The 15,572-nt window shown below is 30.5% G+C and overlaps 2 protein-coding genes and 1 long non-coding RNA gene across 3 annotated transcripts in view; 1 reads left to right on the top strand and 2 right to left on the bottom strand.

Annotated features, from left to right (window-relative positions):
- Positions 1-570: 570 nt before the first annotated feature.
- Positions 571-1,787, bottom strand: LOC119662422 (capping protein inhibiting regulator of actin dynamics-like). Its single transcript, XM_038072033.1, has 2 exons — positions 1,691-1,787; positions 571-1,616 (listed from the first exon to the last, which is right to left on the bottom strand). The coding sequence occupies exons 1-2, from the start codon at positions 1,752-1,754 to the stop codon at positions 571-573; spliced, it is 1,110 nt and encodes a 369-aa protein (XP_037927961.1). The 5' UTR covers positions 1,755-1,787.
- A 1,292-nt stretch (positions 1,788-3,079) lies between these two features.
- On the bottom strand, positions 3,080-12,406 carry LOC119687455. Its single transcript, XR_005253169.1, has 3 exons — positions 11,873-12,406; positions 10,048-10,240; positions 3,080-3,112 (listed from the first exon to the last, which is right to left on the bottom strand). It is a non-coding gene; the product is annotated as an uncharacterized LOC119687455 (long non-coding RNA).
- Positions 12,407-12,932: 526 nt separating this feature from the next.
- The window catches only part of LOC119687454 (ATP-binding cassette sub-family G member 1), a 29,753-nt gene continuing 27,113 nt past the window's right edge, over positions 12,933-15,572 (top strand). The window contains exon 1 of the mRNA XM_038101776.1: positions 12,933-13,222. Within this exon, the coding sequence (XP_037957704.1) occupies positions 13,000-13,222 (223 nt within the window). The 5' untranslated portion in view covers positions 12,933-12,999. The remainder of the gene's footprint in view (positions 13,223-15,572) is intronic.

Below are 15,572 nucleotides of genomic sequence, written 5' to 3' on the forward strand. Positions count from 1 at the left end.
AATTTTATTTATGGGTTTCGCTTAAACGCCGCCGCCACACCTTATGTGGCGGTCTCCACATCTTTATGTCCATTAAATCAAACATTTCTGAAATGACAGCAAATGTGTTTCTACCTACTTAGGTTTCTGTGAATAAATTGTTACCAATTCTAAAAAAGAGATTCAGTTCAATAGATTTTAATACGTTTAATGACCCCACCCAAAAAGACTATTTGCGGCAAAACGAGATCCATAAAACGCTAACAGATTGTATTCAGTGTAAATCGCAGATAAATTCAGTCTCTTGGATGCAGGCAAAGAAAAATCCAGTTTTTAATGACAAGAAAGCTATAAAAAGCCTTTTGTGCCAGATGAGTTGAGATGAGTTGAGATGAGTTGAGATGAGGTTCAAAATTGTGTCAGTAGAACGAATCGAGAACGAACTCATGTTTGGCTTAAGATAAACACAATGAAGGGGAGATTTCCCCCATCTCCCCTTTAGATGGGGAGCGCAGCTTTAAATTAGAAAAACAAACTTCTCTTATTTTTGGTCAAATTTATTTTTTAATACAATTTTGTTTTTGTTTATCGTTAGTTCAGGGCTGCAGCAAAAGCACTACTGTTCACTCCGTTACGACGTCGTATTTGCCATTGTTTACGTCGGATTTGTTGCCTACGTTTCTGCATTCTTCTGCGTTTTTGCTGTTGTCGTCTACGTTTTTGCTTTTGCCTACGTCTACGTATTTGTTGCTTCCGTTTTTGTTGTTGTATTCTACGCCGCCTATTGCGATTTTGATTAACTGTTTGCTGACGACGTTTCTGAGCCTGTTGACGTCGCCTACGTAACATTTGATTACGTCTACGTTGCACTCTGCTTCCTCTAAGTGCCTTTCCGTTGACTGGCGACGTGCGTTGCAAACGGCTGGGTTTTACTACATTTGAATGTGAGGCCGATAAATGTGCTACATCTGCGACATCTAAATGAGCGGTATCATCTTCATCATCATCATGTCTACCATAGTCGGCGTCATCACCATCATCATCGTCTACTTCAACTCTTTGATTTCGTTGAATTTTCCGATTCTTTCGTAATTTATTGTACCGTGCAATTGCTGCATCGCATTTTCTTTTCAATTGTCCCTTGGTGTCGACAAAGCATTTCGCTGGGATGTGTGTTACTGCAGTATTCGCTACAACTTCTGCATCTGAGTCTAGCGGAGTAACCCCAACAGGCTCGAAAGTAACAGAGATTGGTTCACCTTCATTGCTATCATGCTCTGCGTTGAACCTAACCCAAGACTGCAATAATTCCGGTGATATATCAGATGCTGTGGACTTTGGCGTTTCGAATTCATCATCACCGTCAGCTTTATTATGTGCATGGAATCTAGCCCATTTCTTTAATAAACCTTGTGGAATATCATCTTCAGCCTCATAATAATCACCAGTATTGCCACTACCGACACTATCAATGTCAAAGCTGTCAGCGTCGTCTTTATAATTCTGAGCATGGAATCTTTGCCAAGATTGTACTAGCTTTGGAGGTACATCTGCATCTGCTTCCAAATTATTGTCGTGGACTAAATTTTTTCTATGCTGACGTCGAAATGCTTCTTGTCCTTTTTTATCCAATTTAGCTGCAATATTGAAAGTAATATTCCGAAACTTTGAATTTTATATGCACTTGGGAGTCATTACCAAAAAAACTTACCACCTTCACCAAGACTGATGACTGCAATTAACAGCAAAACTATAAACAATTTTACAAAAGCCATTTTTACTATGATTTTTACATAGAACTCATAACGTTTGTGGGTCAACTTAGTCTTTTAGTGTTACTAAATCGATCTAACACTGAAATTTCTTTTTATACCAAAATCTACTTCGAATCCGACTTAAAATAGAAAAAAATTTGTTTTTGGTATTTAAATTTTTGCAAATAGAACCGTTAGAATTAATCTAGCGTTTTATAGAAGAAAATTTTGTGGCTCATATACAAATCCAAATTCTATTATGAAAGATGTGATCTGCCCATGTCATCTCATTTCACAAATCATTCAATAATTTAGCCGGTCTTTTACTTTCTTCGTCGTACATTTTGGCCAATCTTCGGTCAGGTTCTTTCTATATTGGAACGTCTTCTATATTTTATTACTGCAAAAAGGGCGAAGCACACAAAATATTTGGGAAAAGGTGTCACTCCAAACATAAACGGACATCTCAAGAGTAATTAACATAAATAAAATGCTTTGCTTCTTTTTTTGCATTAATTAAGATTGTTCTTTGTGGAGTAAACTTAGTCCAAATTAATAAAAAAAAATTTATTTATTATGTAAAATACAATGTATCTTTCCAAGTTAATATGCAAATCTGCGTTTAGTCAGAGCTCTGGTTTGACAAGACAAGATCAATGGTGAACGTTATGTTTTGGGAGAAATGATGCGAACATGACAGATTTGGCGTTCTCTACATAACCAAGAGCTTCCGACTTTCTTTGGATTTATTAAATTTTTTATTTAAAAACAAAAACAAAAACAAAAACAGAAACAGAAACTTTGAACGAATCATTGGGTGAGAATATCACAAACAAAATTTATTGAATTTTATTCTGAAGAAATTTCATATTCAAAATAAGCTGACATGTGAACAATTCCGGACAATATACGAAAAACAGTTAAAAATTAATTTAGTTTTTGCTTTGTGACGATTTTGGAAGAGTATATAATATATGTATATAGTTTTTTTGTCATTTTTTTTTTATTTTTTTTTTATTTAATGAAATTTTTTATATTACACTAAACCAAAACAAAAATTGCAGTTAACAAATCATGTGCACTCGAGGAGAATAATGAATTATGTATTAATTAATCAATAGGTTACCATATTCGTTTTTCAACAAGAAAAGCGATTAAAAAACGTCAGTACTATTATATATCTAAATAGCCAGGAAGCTACATAATCTCTTCAACTTTGAACTGCAAACAGCCAATTCGGTTGCCACCAAGAAGTGGCAAGTATACTTAATCTATGTTAAACTGCTTAGTACAAACATGCTAGTACTCATCTAGATAACTATTTGTCAAGGATCAATGGATATTTTACTCAATCTTCTCAGGCCCCACCACAAAAGTATCTAAAAAAAGAAGTAAGAAAAATTGCAAAAATATATATGTACATTATATTATTATATATATAATATTTTAATATTATAATTATATATTATATTATATTATTATTATATATGTACGTTCTCGTTAATTATGTTGGTCCATATAAACATTTTAGAAGACATTTGAATAAAAACCGTTTCTTCTTCATTTTTTATTTTTTTGCTTACAATTTAAGCCCTTGCCTTATTAATAATTAATAATCAATAATTATTAATAATTAATAATGAACTTTTTGAAAAATATTTTTTAAGAAGAGCCAAAAAATTGATGGCACTACTATAGCGCTACATCAAATATAAACTCTCTCTCTGAAGGCTTTGATCATTTCCATTGATCAATTCATTGGAGGGTACAAAAAAAATGTTAATAAGTTTCTTAATGTTAAAATAGATATAAACTCACATAAATAACCAGTTTCTTAATGGTACGAGTACACACTACTGACAATTGCCATCTTCATTATTATAGAATCTATTAAAACTAATAGACTCTAACTCCCACAACTCCAACTCCAACCCCAAAATGTCGAATGAAACTTACCGCCCATGTTATCTGTTCATGAGAAGTAATTAACGAGAAACGATTCCAATATCTTAACGAGTTTCATTCGAATATAATAAGATATCAATCTTGGATCAATCTAGAACTAAGAAAGGTTTAATGTAGTCACAAATTATTATTTATAGGTTTGTACTCTCAAAAGTGTAGTTCTAAACTTGTGACTGTGCATTTGTTAGACACTACAATACATTACAATACGTAAGGATAAGTAATGAATAAGGACTTTTAATTAATATTCACTACAAGTACTCCAGAACATTTTTAGGATCTTACAAGAGATAATTACTTTATTTTAAACAGAATGTTTGGAATTTCATCTTACAAGCCTATACAAAGTCGTTTATTCTCATGGCAAGATATCAAAGCCATTAGCTTGCCCTTCTAATAATAATAATAGTTGGTCAGTTTTCTCAATTAATTTAATTTAACTAACATTAAGTAGAAAATTATCAATGGTAAAAATATATGAAAATGTTTGATAAAAGATATCACATGCATGAAACAACATAAACTATGTTATCGTCATAACTACAATGTCCAGTTTAATAGGGGCCGATAAGAAATAATATATTCCAAAGTCCAAAACTTTATTAAATTTTATTTATATACTCGCTGACTTGTATGTTTCGCAAGAGTACAAACACATAAGATAATATCCGAAATGCTGAGCAAAAATAATTATTTAAACAAATACGAGCACTTAAAAATAGTTGGACTTATGGGAAGACATTACTTCGCACATAGATTATCGGTACGAATTGTATTTGTAGCTTGATAAAAAGTTAATGAAATTTGTAACTTCAAAAGGTCGTTTATTGTGGTAGCAACCAAAAAATTAGTCATAAAAGTGTGACTGACTACTTGAAAAATTCTAATTCACAGGAGACCTAATTGAATGAAATTCTCAAGATAATAACTAAACTCACTTCAATACAACTAAACTAAACATCCACGAGTTTACTTTGTCCCATTGTTCCTTATATAACAGTAATATTGATAACAGTCATAAAAAGATAGGTAAGTGTAGATTGGATTACTTTAGCACAGCTGTGGGCACAGCTACGACCACAGCTGCTTTTTATATGTAGTGTAGTCCGTAGAAGTGTTGTATCAGAAACCAAATACTTGTCAGTCATATTGGAAATTATTGTTTTTTTTGGATTTTTTAAATAATACAAATTTAATCGGGGTGCTTATCATTTACGAGCATTGACATAAAGATAACATAACTGAAATGTTCTTTTGATATTGATAATGAAATTATTTTTTATTACTGGAAGAACACAACTTTGCGGCTATAAAAGTTCAATGCTAAAATTTTAGTTAATTGAACTTTTTAAGGCAAAACTCTTAAACAATCTTAAACTATTTTCGTGCAATAAAAATAATAAATAATAAATGGTTAAGCAACAAATATTGAAGAAATATGAATAATACAGAACATCACGTAGAACGTACAAGCAAAAATAAGAATATTTAATATACTTCTTCACGCCCACTGCAGAATTTAGACTTACACAGAAAGAAGCTCTCTAACGTATCATTCCAGAGAAATCTAGCAAGTGTAAGTGAGACCTGCATTTGCGTCTCTAATTTTCTTATTTTTCCATTGACTCTTCTTGAGGCTTATTTATGCCTCAATTACTACAAGTCTTAAGTTTGAGTCTTAAGTGTTAAGTTTCTAAAAAAATAGACAGATATTCTATCTACTTATTTTTACTCAAATACAAAACTACAAGCGCTTAAGGCTTAAGTTCTAGAAACATTACATGCTTTGAGAACATTTTACAAAGGACGGAAATGCATTTCAAAATTATGTAAAAATTTATTCTAGAAATGCTTTAGGGCGAAAGGCAGGAATAAAAATAAGTACAAATATATTTTTGCATTTGTTTATAAATATATTTATTTGGAATCTGTTCTTCAAGAAAACAATCAGCTTTCTAAGAAAATACACAACATATGCAAATTTTTTAATACTCGTTTTTGTGAAGATGATATACTAAGAGAGGTGCTTCAATCTTCTAATAAAGACGAAGTCATACTACCACTTGAAGTAACGTATTTGTAACGTATTTGCTATTTCGTATCTAACATACGGCTAATATCAAACGGATATTGGCATACATACAGATATAAGATAATTATGAAATAATTACCTACACGAGAGAGTTTTATTGCTTCGTCGTGTATGAAATCTCTGCCTAGGTAATTCTTTCGTTTACATATCAGTATCAGGCAAATATCAGTATCAGGTAAGTTTCCTGTTTTGCAAGAACATAGTTTAATCTACAGTGCCCTGTCAAAGTTCCTGCAATGATTTTTAAATTATTTTTAATTAGTTATACACAAACTGTAAATAGTTTTAGATTGACAGACTATAAGAATTTTAATTGTGAAAACCTCTTTATATTTATATTTACTCGTTTTTCCAAATGAGGAAGGTGATAAGAAACTACCTACTCTCAAGCCACATATTGGTTTCGGGACTACAAGCCGTCTTGCCATCCCTTTCTTGGCAAGTTCGTCTGCAATTCTAGTGTGACCTGGAAACCATATCTAATCGATCCATATCTAATCATTTTAGCAAAGGATATTTAACTTTTTAGAACACTCCAAATGTTTTCAAGCATAATAAGCAATTTTGGAACAGTATATATATATAAGGTTAATGGTGTGTGTGTTCCTACGAGTATCTATGCTAACTCATATCGATACTCTCAAAAAGTGGAGTTTTAGAAATTCTTGGCACAGAAATCGATATAGATCAATGTGTTCTATACTTAGAAGTTTAAAAATTTGTGTTCAAAATCTTTCTGGGTATTTTTCAACTAACTTGTATCTGCATTTTCGATACTTTAAATTACTTGGAAGAGCATGAGTTTGGTTCATAATACAGAATTAATCTAAAATACACGTGTCTTTAAAAATAATGCATTTCACGATTTTGTTTGTACAGAATTCATTTTTCTTCCTTCTTTATGCCTTTCAGGCTATTGAAAATAAAAATTATATTAGATTTGTTCGTTAGTTTTTTTGTAATATGTTACAGAGAAGATATATGCATATATACGTTGAGCACGATATAAAACATTTATGAATATTTTTAATCAGTTGAACGAGATAGATCGATTTAATTGAATAGCTTTGTTTGTAAGTTTGTCTGGATATCGGTCATTTAATTGAGTTGATTGACTACAACAAAACACCTACAAAAACAAGACCAGACCTGACCAGACCAGACAAGTTACTTCAGTTACTTCAGTTACCTCAGTTACTTGAGGTTTTCGGTTGCCGTTTTCTACTGTTTATTACGTTTCGAGTATTTTTAATCAGGTTCATTGTCAAGGTTATGAAGCTATCGGTAAAAAATTTGTTAAGAAGCCGCTTTGACGAAAACGAGTTTCATTTTTTTCGGCACTGTAACTCTAAAGAAACGCATACCTGTTACCGTATGCATGGCATTCACTTAACTGTCACTACACTTTTCGACATGTACGAAAAATCACAAGAGTGCTAATTAAATTATTAAGTCCGCTATGCGCTTCACTTATTGCTTTCATGATTAGTAGATGGATTTATAGATTCACTCATACCTATGTTATATGTGTTTTACCAATCAACCAAAAAACATATAAACAAACTATTATGTTATAAGCTAACATATAATAATGCAGTATGTTTACAATAATTCTACTGTTCTTACATTGTTTTAGTTTTTATCACCTCATGCCTTTTATCTATTTATCTATACCTATATAGGTATCTGTATACGAATGCATTAGATTAAAATCTGAAAATATGTTTGCTTCTTAAATCATTTCATTGCATTTAGTAATGATGAAGTTTGCCTCGCTCAAATCAGTATACCATAAGCTGCCAATGGTATTGACTGCTGCAATTAACATATCGATCAACTATCTATCATGTGCTATGCGTATATATTAATGATTATAAATTAATATTATATATTCCAATAAAATGTAACGTTATAAATGCAATTTTACAGCTTAAGTGAAAGTAATAGCCATACACTTGCACAGTACGATTTACAGAAATTAATTAAATTAGTTATCATCTAGTGTATCTACCCTAGAGTATCCCTTCCATAAGTGTCTCTTCAACTTCATCAGTTTGGGTATAAATGACATTAGCTATTGTTTTCGAAGCATACGGTAAATGTTTGCCTATATCTATTAGAATTGATCTTGTGAAAACTCGTGTGGCACTTTAGACCCGTTTACAATTGTCGGTTATGTCCCCTGAACCATATCCATCTTTGAGTAAACAATGAATGTAGTGACATTTCGTTCAAAGACATACAATATTCTCAGAGAACTTTAGACCTTATGGTAAATATTAGGCTGTCACAAAAAAAGGTAAATATCACAGTTTAAGGTCACGTTCCTCAGAGAATTCACACACCCTCCGACTTTATACATACACATATGTACATATATACATAATAATCATAAACAGATTTTCATTTAGTGAAGATTAATACATTTTAGAAGACAAAAATTGATCAATTTAACTGCTTTGAGTAGGCTCGTTTGGTCCAAATAATTTCCTAATACCCTACGTACTTAATCACGACTTTGTTCAAAGTTCAAACTTATATATTTGATTTAATAAAATAAAGTATCAAAAAGTATATAAATTTAATCAAGTTTCCCGGAATGTAATGCACTTACTTGCGTTCAAGTGAAATTCTAAGTAAAGACTTGTAGTTGTTTTCTACGAATTGAATTGCTTTTTGAAATCTCGGAGCACGACGTGTATGTCAATGGAATAATTGCCTTCCGACAGCAATGAAATTTTCAGTTTACCGACTCGTGTGCATTCAATGCGTGAACTTTGATCGGAGCCGGAAATCTGCTTGTACCAAATGTAAAATATATACTCGTATTCAACAAGCTCGACTGTAATCGCATCATATATAGTTATAGTACACTTAAACGTTTAGAATCACAGTTCCGTGTTTAAGATTTTTTATTGGAAAGTGTATGCAAGTATAATGGAGAAACGCAAGCACTTGATGAGAATTTAATTTCAAAATGCATGATAGGTGGAATTTGTTGTTTCAAATTGAAATCATTGAAAGCTAATCACTTTAAACTGTTAGTTTTATTTACACAAAGAACAAACTTGAGCTGTATTGTACTATAATTCTTATCACACCCACTAAATTCTAAATGCAAGTCCGTCCACACAGTGGCAGACAATCTAAATAATGTTTATGTTTGAAGCGCTACTCTATTATCGATCGTAGATTAGTCTCAAAGACATCCGTCTATCACGCGTTTCTGAGTTCGATCATCACTAAAACATAGTACTTTGTGTTAAACTAGAAACCAACCAGCCAATCGATTGGACAGACGGGTCACCGAATAAATATTGACATATATATACACATATATAACATATATAACATATATACATATATATAAATATTAATTAAAGGAAAATCAGCGATTGGAAACTGTTTAAGAAAAATATAATTTTTAATAAACATATACCAACAACTTCAGAACTATTATTTAATGTCTTGAGTGCGCCTAAGTGTATACTACAAACTCATTAAAGTAACAAAATGTTATGTGAAGAAAGCAATCTTATTTAAGATGTTCCAGTAGCAACCAATCAGCACGCAACGTTCCCAATAGAATCCAAAATTGCAGATATCTCCAGGTCACAACAACAATAAGAGCTAAAATGTTGGGGGAGAACAATAATTAATAAAATGAATAGTCAGGTAGGAGATGATTGATCAAATGTCATGATCAAGACCTTGACTCGGATTTTTTTTCATTCCGATTTAATTAAAATTTTTATATTGGTTCGCTTAGGGTTTTCGTTTAAACACAAATAACGATTGCTAGCGCTATCACGCTATTAGAACGAATATTTGTATAGTATTTGGAGAACAGTCGTGGTCTCCATTGTTTACGGCAGAACAGTGCACAAGGCTTTTATGTATGTACTTTGCCTTTAACACCTTTTATAACGTTCTTTAGTCGTTCTGATATTCGAGTTACGTTTTGTGCTTAAACATGACTTCCTCGATATATTGATGTGTACCCATTAATTGGCACAGCAATGATTGTCATATTATACTTAGTTTTATCATGTAGATGCCTGCATGGTAAATGTTTGATATTTGAAAATTCAAGGTGATCGATACTGGTCAACTTTATTGTCCCAAATGAGAACTGTGACATCAGAGACTTTTCGTTGTTTTAAATGAGAACTGCACCGTCAGAGTAGTATAATAGTTTTTTTAATTTTTATTAACTGATGTAGTATTATCTGTGTTGAGATGTTAGAAAATATTTACCATATATTTCGGTCAAATTTTCGGTCTTTAGGAAGTGTAACGAGATCGACAATCCTTACTTTGTCTCAGAGTACGAAATGTTTCTTAATCGTTATATTTAACAGAACAGTGACCCGTCCTGTCTGAAAACCTGAGAAAAGGTTTACTTTATAAGAACCTCTCACTTATTAGTGTAAGCATCCGGACAAGCATCCTGAAACAGAAAATGAATGGCACACGTGTAATGAAAATATATTGATAATTTTGAATACTGTTTATTTATTTGTTTTATTAAAACAAAAGCTTAACTTGACGGGTTTTATTTAAATGTTACAATGTAATGTATAAATGTATAAATTTTCTTGATATCACTGCAGATAAGCTCCAACTAGATTCCGATAACAACTTTAATCCGATCGTCTGAGGTTTACACAGATGTTGATGGGAGAACCAATCATGTTATTTAAGAATGTGATTGCGACATTAAAACCCTGGCCTTTGATAATAAAACGATGGATATATTAAATAGAGTTATTGTAATTTGTTTGGCTGCTAAATCTATCTGTTTCCCAATGAATTTTTTTTATTAATTAGCAAATGTAGGCAAGTATATTAACAATTATTACAATAACTTAGAAAAGATCCAATAACATTCATAATATTAATATTATTATGATTCTTGGAATATTTTTTTTTACATATAATATATGACATAAGTAACGTATAATACTGTCTTATGAGATTCCGATAAACATTTATTAATGTAAACGATTTATGTAAGAAATACTGAATAATAATTTCGATAAACAAGAAGCAGAAGCTATCAATAGAGTAGAACCTAACTGCCTTAGTCAACAGAAAGCTTAACGTAGTCAAGAATTTCTTTTTACTAAGATCACCTGATCATCCTGATCACCGATGATATTGAGAAGTTTTGTCTTCGGACTTAAAGCATAATTGAACAAACACACAAAGTGAAAGAAGAGAGTTACTTTCTAATAGAGATACTTCTTCTAAATTTTTTTAAGGCTTATATGAACCAATATTTTTATCATATCAGAGATGTTATAAAAATAAGTAACCGTTTCGACTCAATGTCTATTAAATTAACCTCGCCTATAATAATATACTTAAATTGCATTATAAAAGAAATGTGTGATATGAAGACAAATTCAAATGCACCGTTAATCAGCTGAGGTATTTAAACTAGCAATTTTACCAAATATAGAGTCATAGACTTAACATATTACACTTTGAAGTTTGTATAAAGCCCATTTCAATCTCAGAGAAATATTCCAGAAAATGTTTGCTAAAAATTATTAATAACATAATAAATTATTAATAACAAATTAATTTAATTTCTGCAGAAAATGTATGTACTCAGCTAATTAAAGCTTTAACTAAAGAAAAAAATATTTATTTATCATAATTTACATTACAGTGTAAAGTTGAGTGGGCGACATTGCCCACTCAGAATCCACACACTTGTGGATTCTAGTATAAGAAGCTGAAGAGGCGTGTTTGAATATATGTAAGAATCTGATTTTCTTATATTATTATTAATAGTATTATTTTAAAATTGTGTAAAAAGAATTTTAATTTTCTTGTAAAATAATAAACAGCCTAATATGGCCTTGCTGATTTACCGAAACCTCCTCTTGCCTAATTGCTTGCCGTTAAAGAAGCAAACCGTTTAAGGATTAGATTCGTATTTGCTTGTTTAAACAGGGAAAGATATTATTCCAATACACCGCACAAGAATCTTTAATAACTTTAAAAATTTCAATTAATCCAAATTAATCCACAAATTAAATGCAATTCCATTTCATCCCATGCACTAACTTACATAGAAAACAAGAACAATTCCAATTGTAAAACGCCGGCTGTACGAAATTCTTATTGGATATTTCCCGTATTTCTCGACATTTTAAGCTGCATTTGGTTATAATTTATTGTGTGTGCATTATTTCGTTAGTTTGTAACAATTGCATTAAGTGAATTATGCTTTACTTGTAACTATGCACAAAATATTTATTTCAACGTTAAAGAAAGACTGCAAAAATCGAATTATTGCAAAGATCAACAAATTCGTTGCAGATATTTTTTCAAGAAAAGCCACAAAACAAATGCGACTAATTCTCATACATTGCATATAGAAATATTGAGAGTATTAGAGTTGCCAATTACTATTAAAATGCTGCATACGAACCAGATTAAAAACTCAGCTACGTCTCAACTACTACGCAATATATATATACACACACACACACAGTAAAATTAACATACAGTTCAATATGAATGGCGCAGCAAAATAAAATAAAGAAAACATAATGTTTAAGAAGAAAAAAAATAATACAAAAACAAAAAGTATGGAAAGAACTTTGTGATTGCTTTGTTGCAGTTGTGTAGTTGCTCTGTGGTTATTATCGCTGTGTGTTGTGTTTGAGTTATTTCTTGTTTGACTTTTGTGTGCGGAACATTTATCGCTGAAATTAGTAGTGATCGCTCGCTAGGTTGGAGAAGAATAAACTTGTCGGGGGTTGAAGTTGAGCAGAAAGCAAAAAGAATTTAACGAATGTTAAAATTAACCAACGGGAATTTTAAAACAAAATATTATTAATATTTTAAAATAAAATTGTTTTAAAAGCTGTGTTGTGTTCAATTTTTTTTGAAATCATAAATTTATATCCTAACCAGCAACAAAGACAAATTTGGTTCTTAATTTTGTGTCGGTAGAAAAATACCTTATGGAAATTTTTAATAAAATGTGTAGTTGCCCCTTTCGACATATCCATTAGAAGAATCCATTGTAACTGCTTTTATTTTTTGTTATGGTTTTCAACTTAGTGGTGCTGATCTTTAAGAAATCTTTAAATAATTGATAATATATTTATAATTATAATTGTTGTGTTTACCAAACAAATTTAAATATATATAAGTATTTAAAAAAGAAAAACACTAAAAAACATTAAAATGGTACAAAACGATGGTGTTAATAAAAACCTTTTGAACGACAACAGGCAGCATGCTGTTATTGTGTCCAGCGGCGGGGGCAGCGACAACGGTAGTGGAGCCAATCTCAAGACACAAATCGTACCTGCCCAGCCAAAAACATTGCAGCATTTGCCCAAACGACCCGCCGTCGATTTGGCATTTCACAATTTGACATATCGAGTCAAGGAAGGGAACCGAAGCAGTAAGTCTAATTTTTTTTTGTTTTTATATATGTTTTCTTTATATAAATCAATTCAACTGTTTTGTATTTAAAAGTCAATAAACTCTGAATATGCACTCGGAATTTGTTACATTATTATCAATAATAATTTTATATGCTTTTAAATTTAAATTATTTTAAATACATAATTAATTTTATTTATTAGGTTTTTTAATATGTGGTATTAAATAATATTCTGAAATTTTTAAAATTTTTGCAAAGCATATCAGGGATTGTTCAACCTCTAGAGTAAGAGTAGAGCAGTGCACAGTGGCAATAACAAAATGCATACTCTGGTATTCCAGCGCTCAATGCGATTAAAATTTAGATTTCACCTCTGCTACAATGTGGTTTAATGCACTACCTTTATACATCTATTGTTATTATTATTATTATATGATATAACATAATTTATCTGAATAACTATGTCCTGATTTCTCTACCCGAGTGCAATATTGTGCCCCACACAGATGACAGATGACTGAATTTGTTTGTCATCTGTCATCGGCACTAATCCTTACTTCTTAGAATGGTTCAATATTCGAATTGCTAAGTTATTCCTAATATATTACTCAAAATTAATGAAAAGTTGACAGAATTTGAAATTGTCTCCTCTGCGTGGTGTCTTATATTTTACTTCAATGATTTTTAATATAAGCTCTACAAAAATATAATTTTTCGTATATTAAAATTATAGTTTATCTTAATAACTGATTTTATATATTAGGAATGAATTGAAATATACTCGAAATAAATTGTTCGTCAATGAAAAGCATTAAAAAAACATAAACATATATGTACATAATATTTTAAATTCAATTATGCCAAGTATACAACACATAAGAGTGTAATTATCGTTTATTAAATATTTTAAATTTTTAAAATATAAAATAAAATATTTCGTATATCATTCCAAACAATGAATAGAATCAGAAATTACTCCATAAACCCTACTTAGTATAAATTAGAAATATATAACATCATTTTGAAATCAACTTCCCTCCTAATGCCTCTATTAAAAAATTTAATGCCATGTAATTTGTAGAGAATATTAATAATTTGTAGAGAAAATTATCAAATAGAAAATAAATTAAGTTTTAAATGAAATTACTATATTCGAGCAATAAAGCGTTATTTTGTTGTTGATTAACATTGAAGAAGCCTCAAGCTGTAAAATTATATATAATTAAAATACATTTTAACTGCAATGTGAATATGTAAGGATTATATTAATCTACAACTGGTTTGATTAATAAAGGTTTATATAATTATATTGTTTGTCAGCTGAACTATAATATGTATATTTTAAAAAATAATAAAATATTTTTATTGATATTGATTTCTTTACTGATAACTTTCAGAAGCATACGAAGCGTACCACGTACATTTTTATTATCGATGAAACAACCTTTGTCCCTTTGTTATGAACAGAAATTACATTTTATTTTTGTAACTTTGCCTTATTTACAAACTTCTGTATTTGACGTTTCCACTTTTCTCTCGATCTACGCTCTGAGAGCAATTCATATCAGTTATCTCGCTTTGCATGTGTGTGTGTGTTATTAGAACTTTTCATGTTGCCAATGCTTTGCACACGGCCACATAAGAAATATCGCGTTGCCAAATGTGTAAAATTAAAATGCATCGACATTATGTAGCAAATTATAAACAAATTAATATATGATTAATCGCTGTGTATGACAAACAGTATAATTTCATAAATTTTTTATTAATGAATTTTATAATTTAACAATTCCTGTTTAAACTTAAATGTGAAACTTAAATAGAAACCAATAAGCTCTGTACTTGTGAGAAATCGCAAAATATATTCGTTAACGTTTTTATAAAATTTGTTTCCGTAATTATATAATATATGATATAAAGTATTTTAATAGAAATAAATAGCAGATTTAATGTGTTTCCCCACGCCAAACAAATCAGCTTTTTTTAATAACCTGGTCGCAATTTATTTTTTATCGACATAGTAAAATATAGTTGAAAGTTATCGAGCGACTGCGGACAATCTTTGGAAAATGCATAGAATAAAAACCAGAACAAATCTTTAAGGGTACCAGTCAATAATAGAACCTACTTCTGAGCATGAAAATGCTCAGCAGAATTGAAGATATCAGGCTGAATAGCTTATGATAAATAGCAGTAAATGAACGAATAAAGGACCATTTCAACCGAAACTTGATTTGCACAATTTTAAAAAAGTTAACTAAACTAAAAAGTTTTACACATAATCTAATGCCTAAAGCACGATGATTACAATCTCTAGAACTGTCGAGAATGTAGTTAACCAAATACATTTCAGTAGCAGCATTCACTA

The sequence above is a fragment of the Teleopsis dalmanni genome, chromosome X, assembly GCF_002237135.1.
Source record: "Teleopsis dalmanni isolate 2A chromosome X, ASM223713v2, whole genome shotgun sequence".
In the NCBI taxonomy this organism is placed as follows: Eukaryota; Metazoa; Arthropoda; class Insecta; order Diptera; family Diopsidae; genus Teleopsis; species Teleopsis dalmanni.

Excerpts from the sequence above, each read along its gene's own strand:
- LOC119662422 (XM_038072033.1), bottom strand. The coding sequence starts at position 1,754 with ATGGCTTTTGTAAAATTGTTTATAGTTTTGCTGTTAATTGCAGTCATC. Across the intron at positions 1,617-1,690 it reads CATCAGTCTTGGTGAAGGTG|CTAAATTGGATAAAAAAGGA; the intron begins GTAAGTTTTTTT and ends TCAATATTGCAG.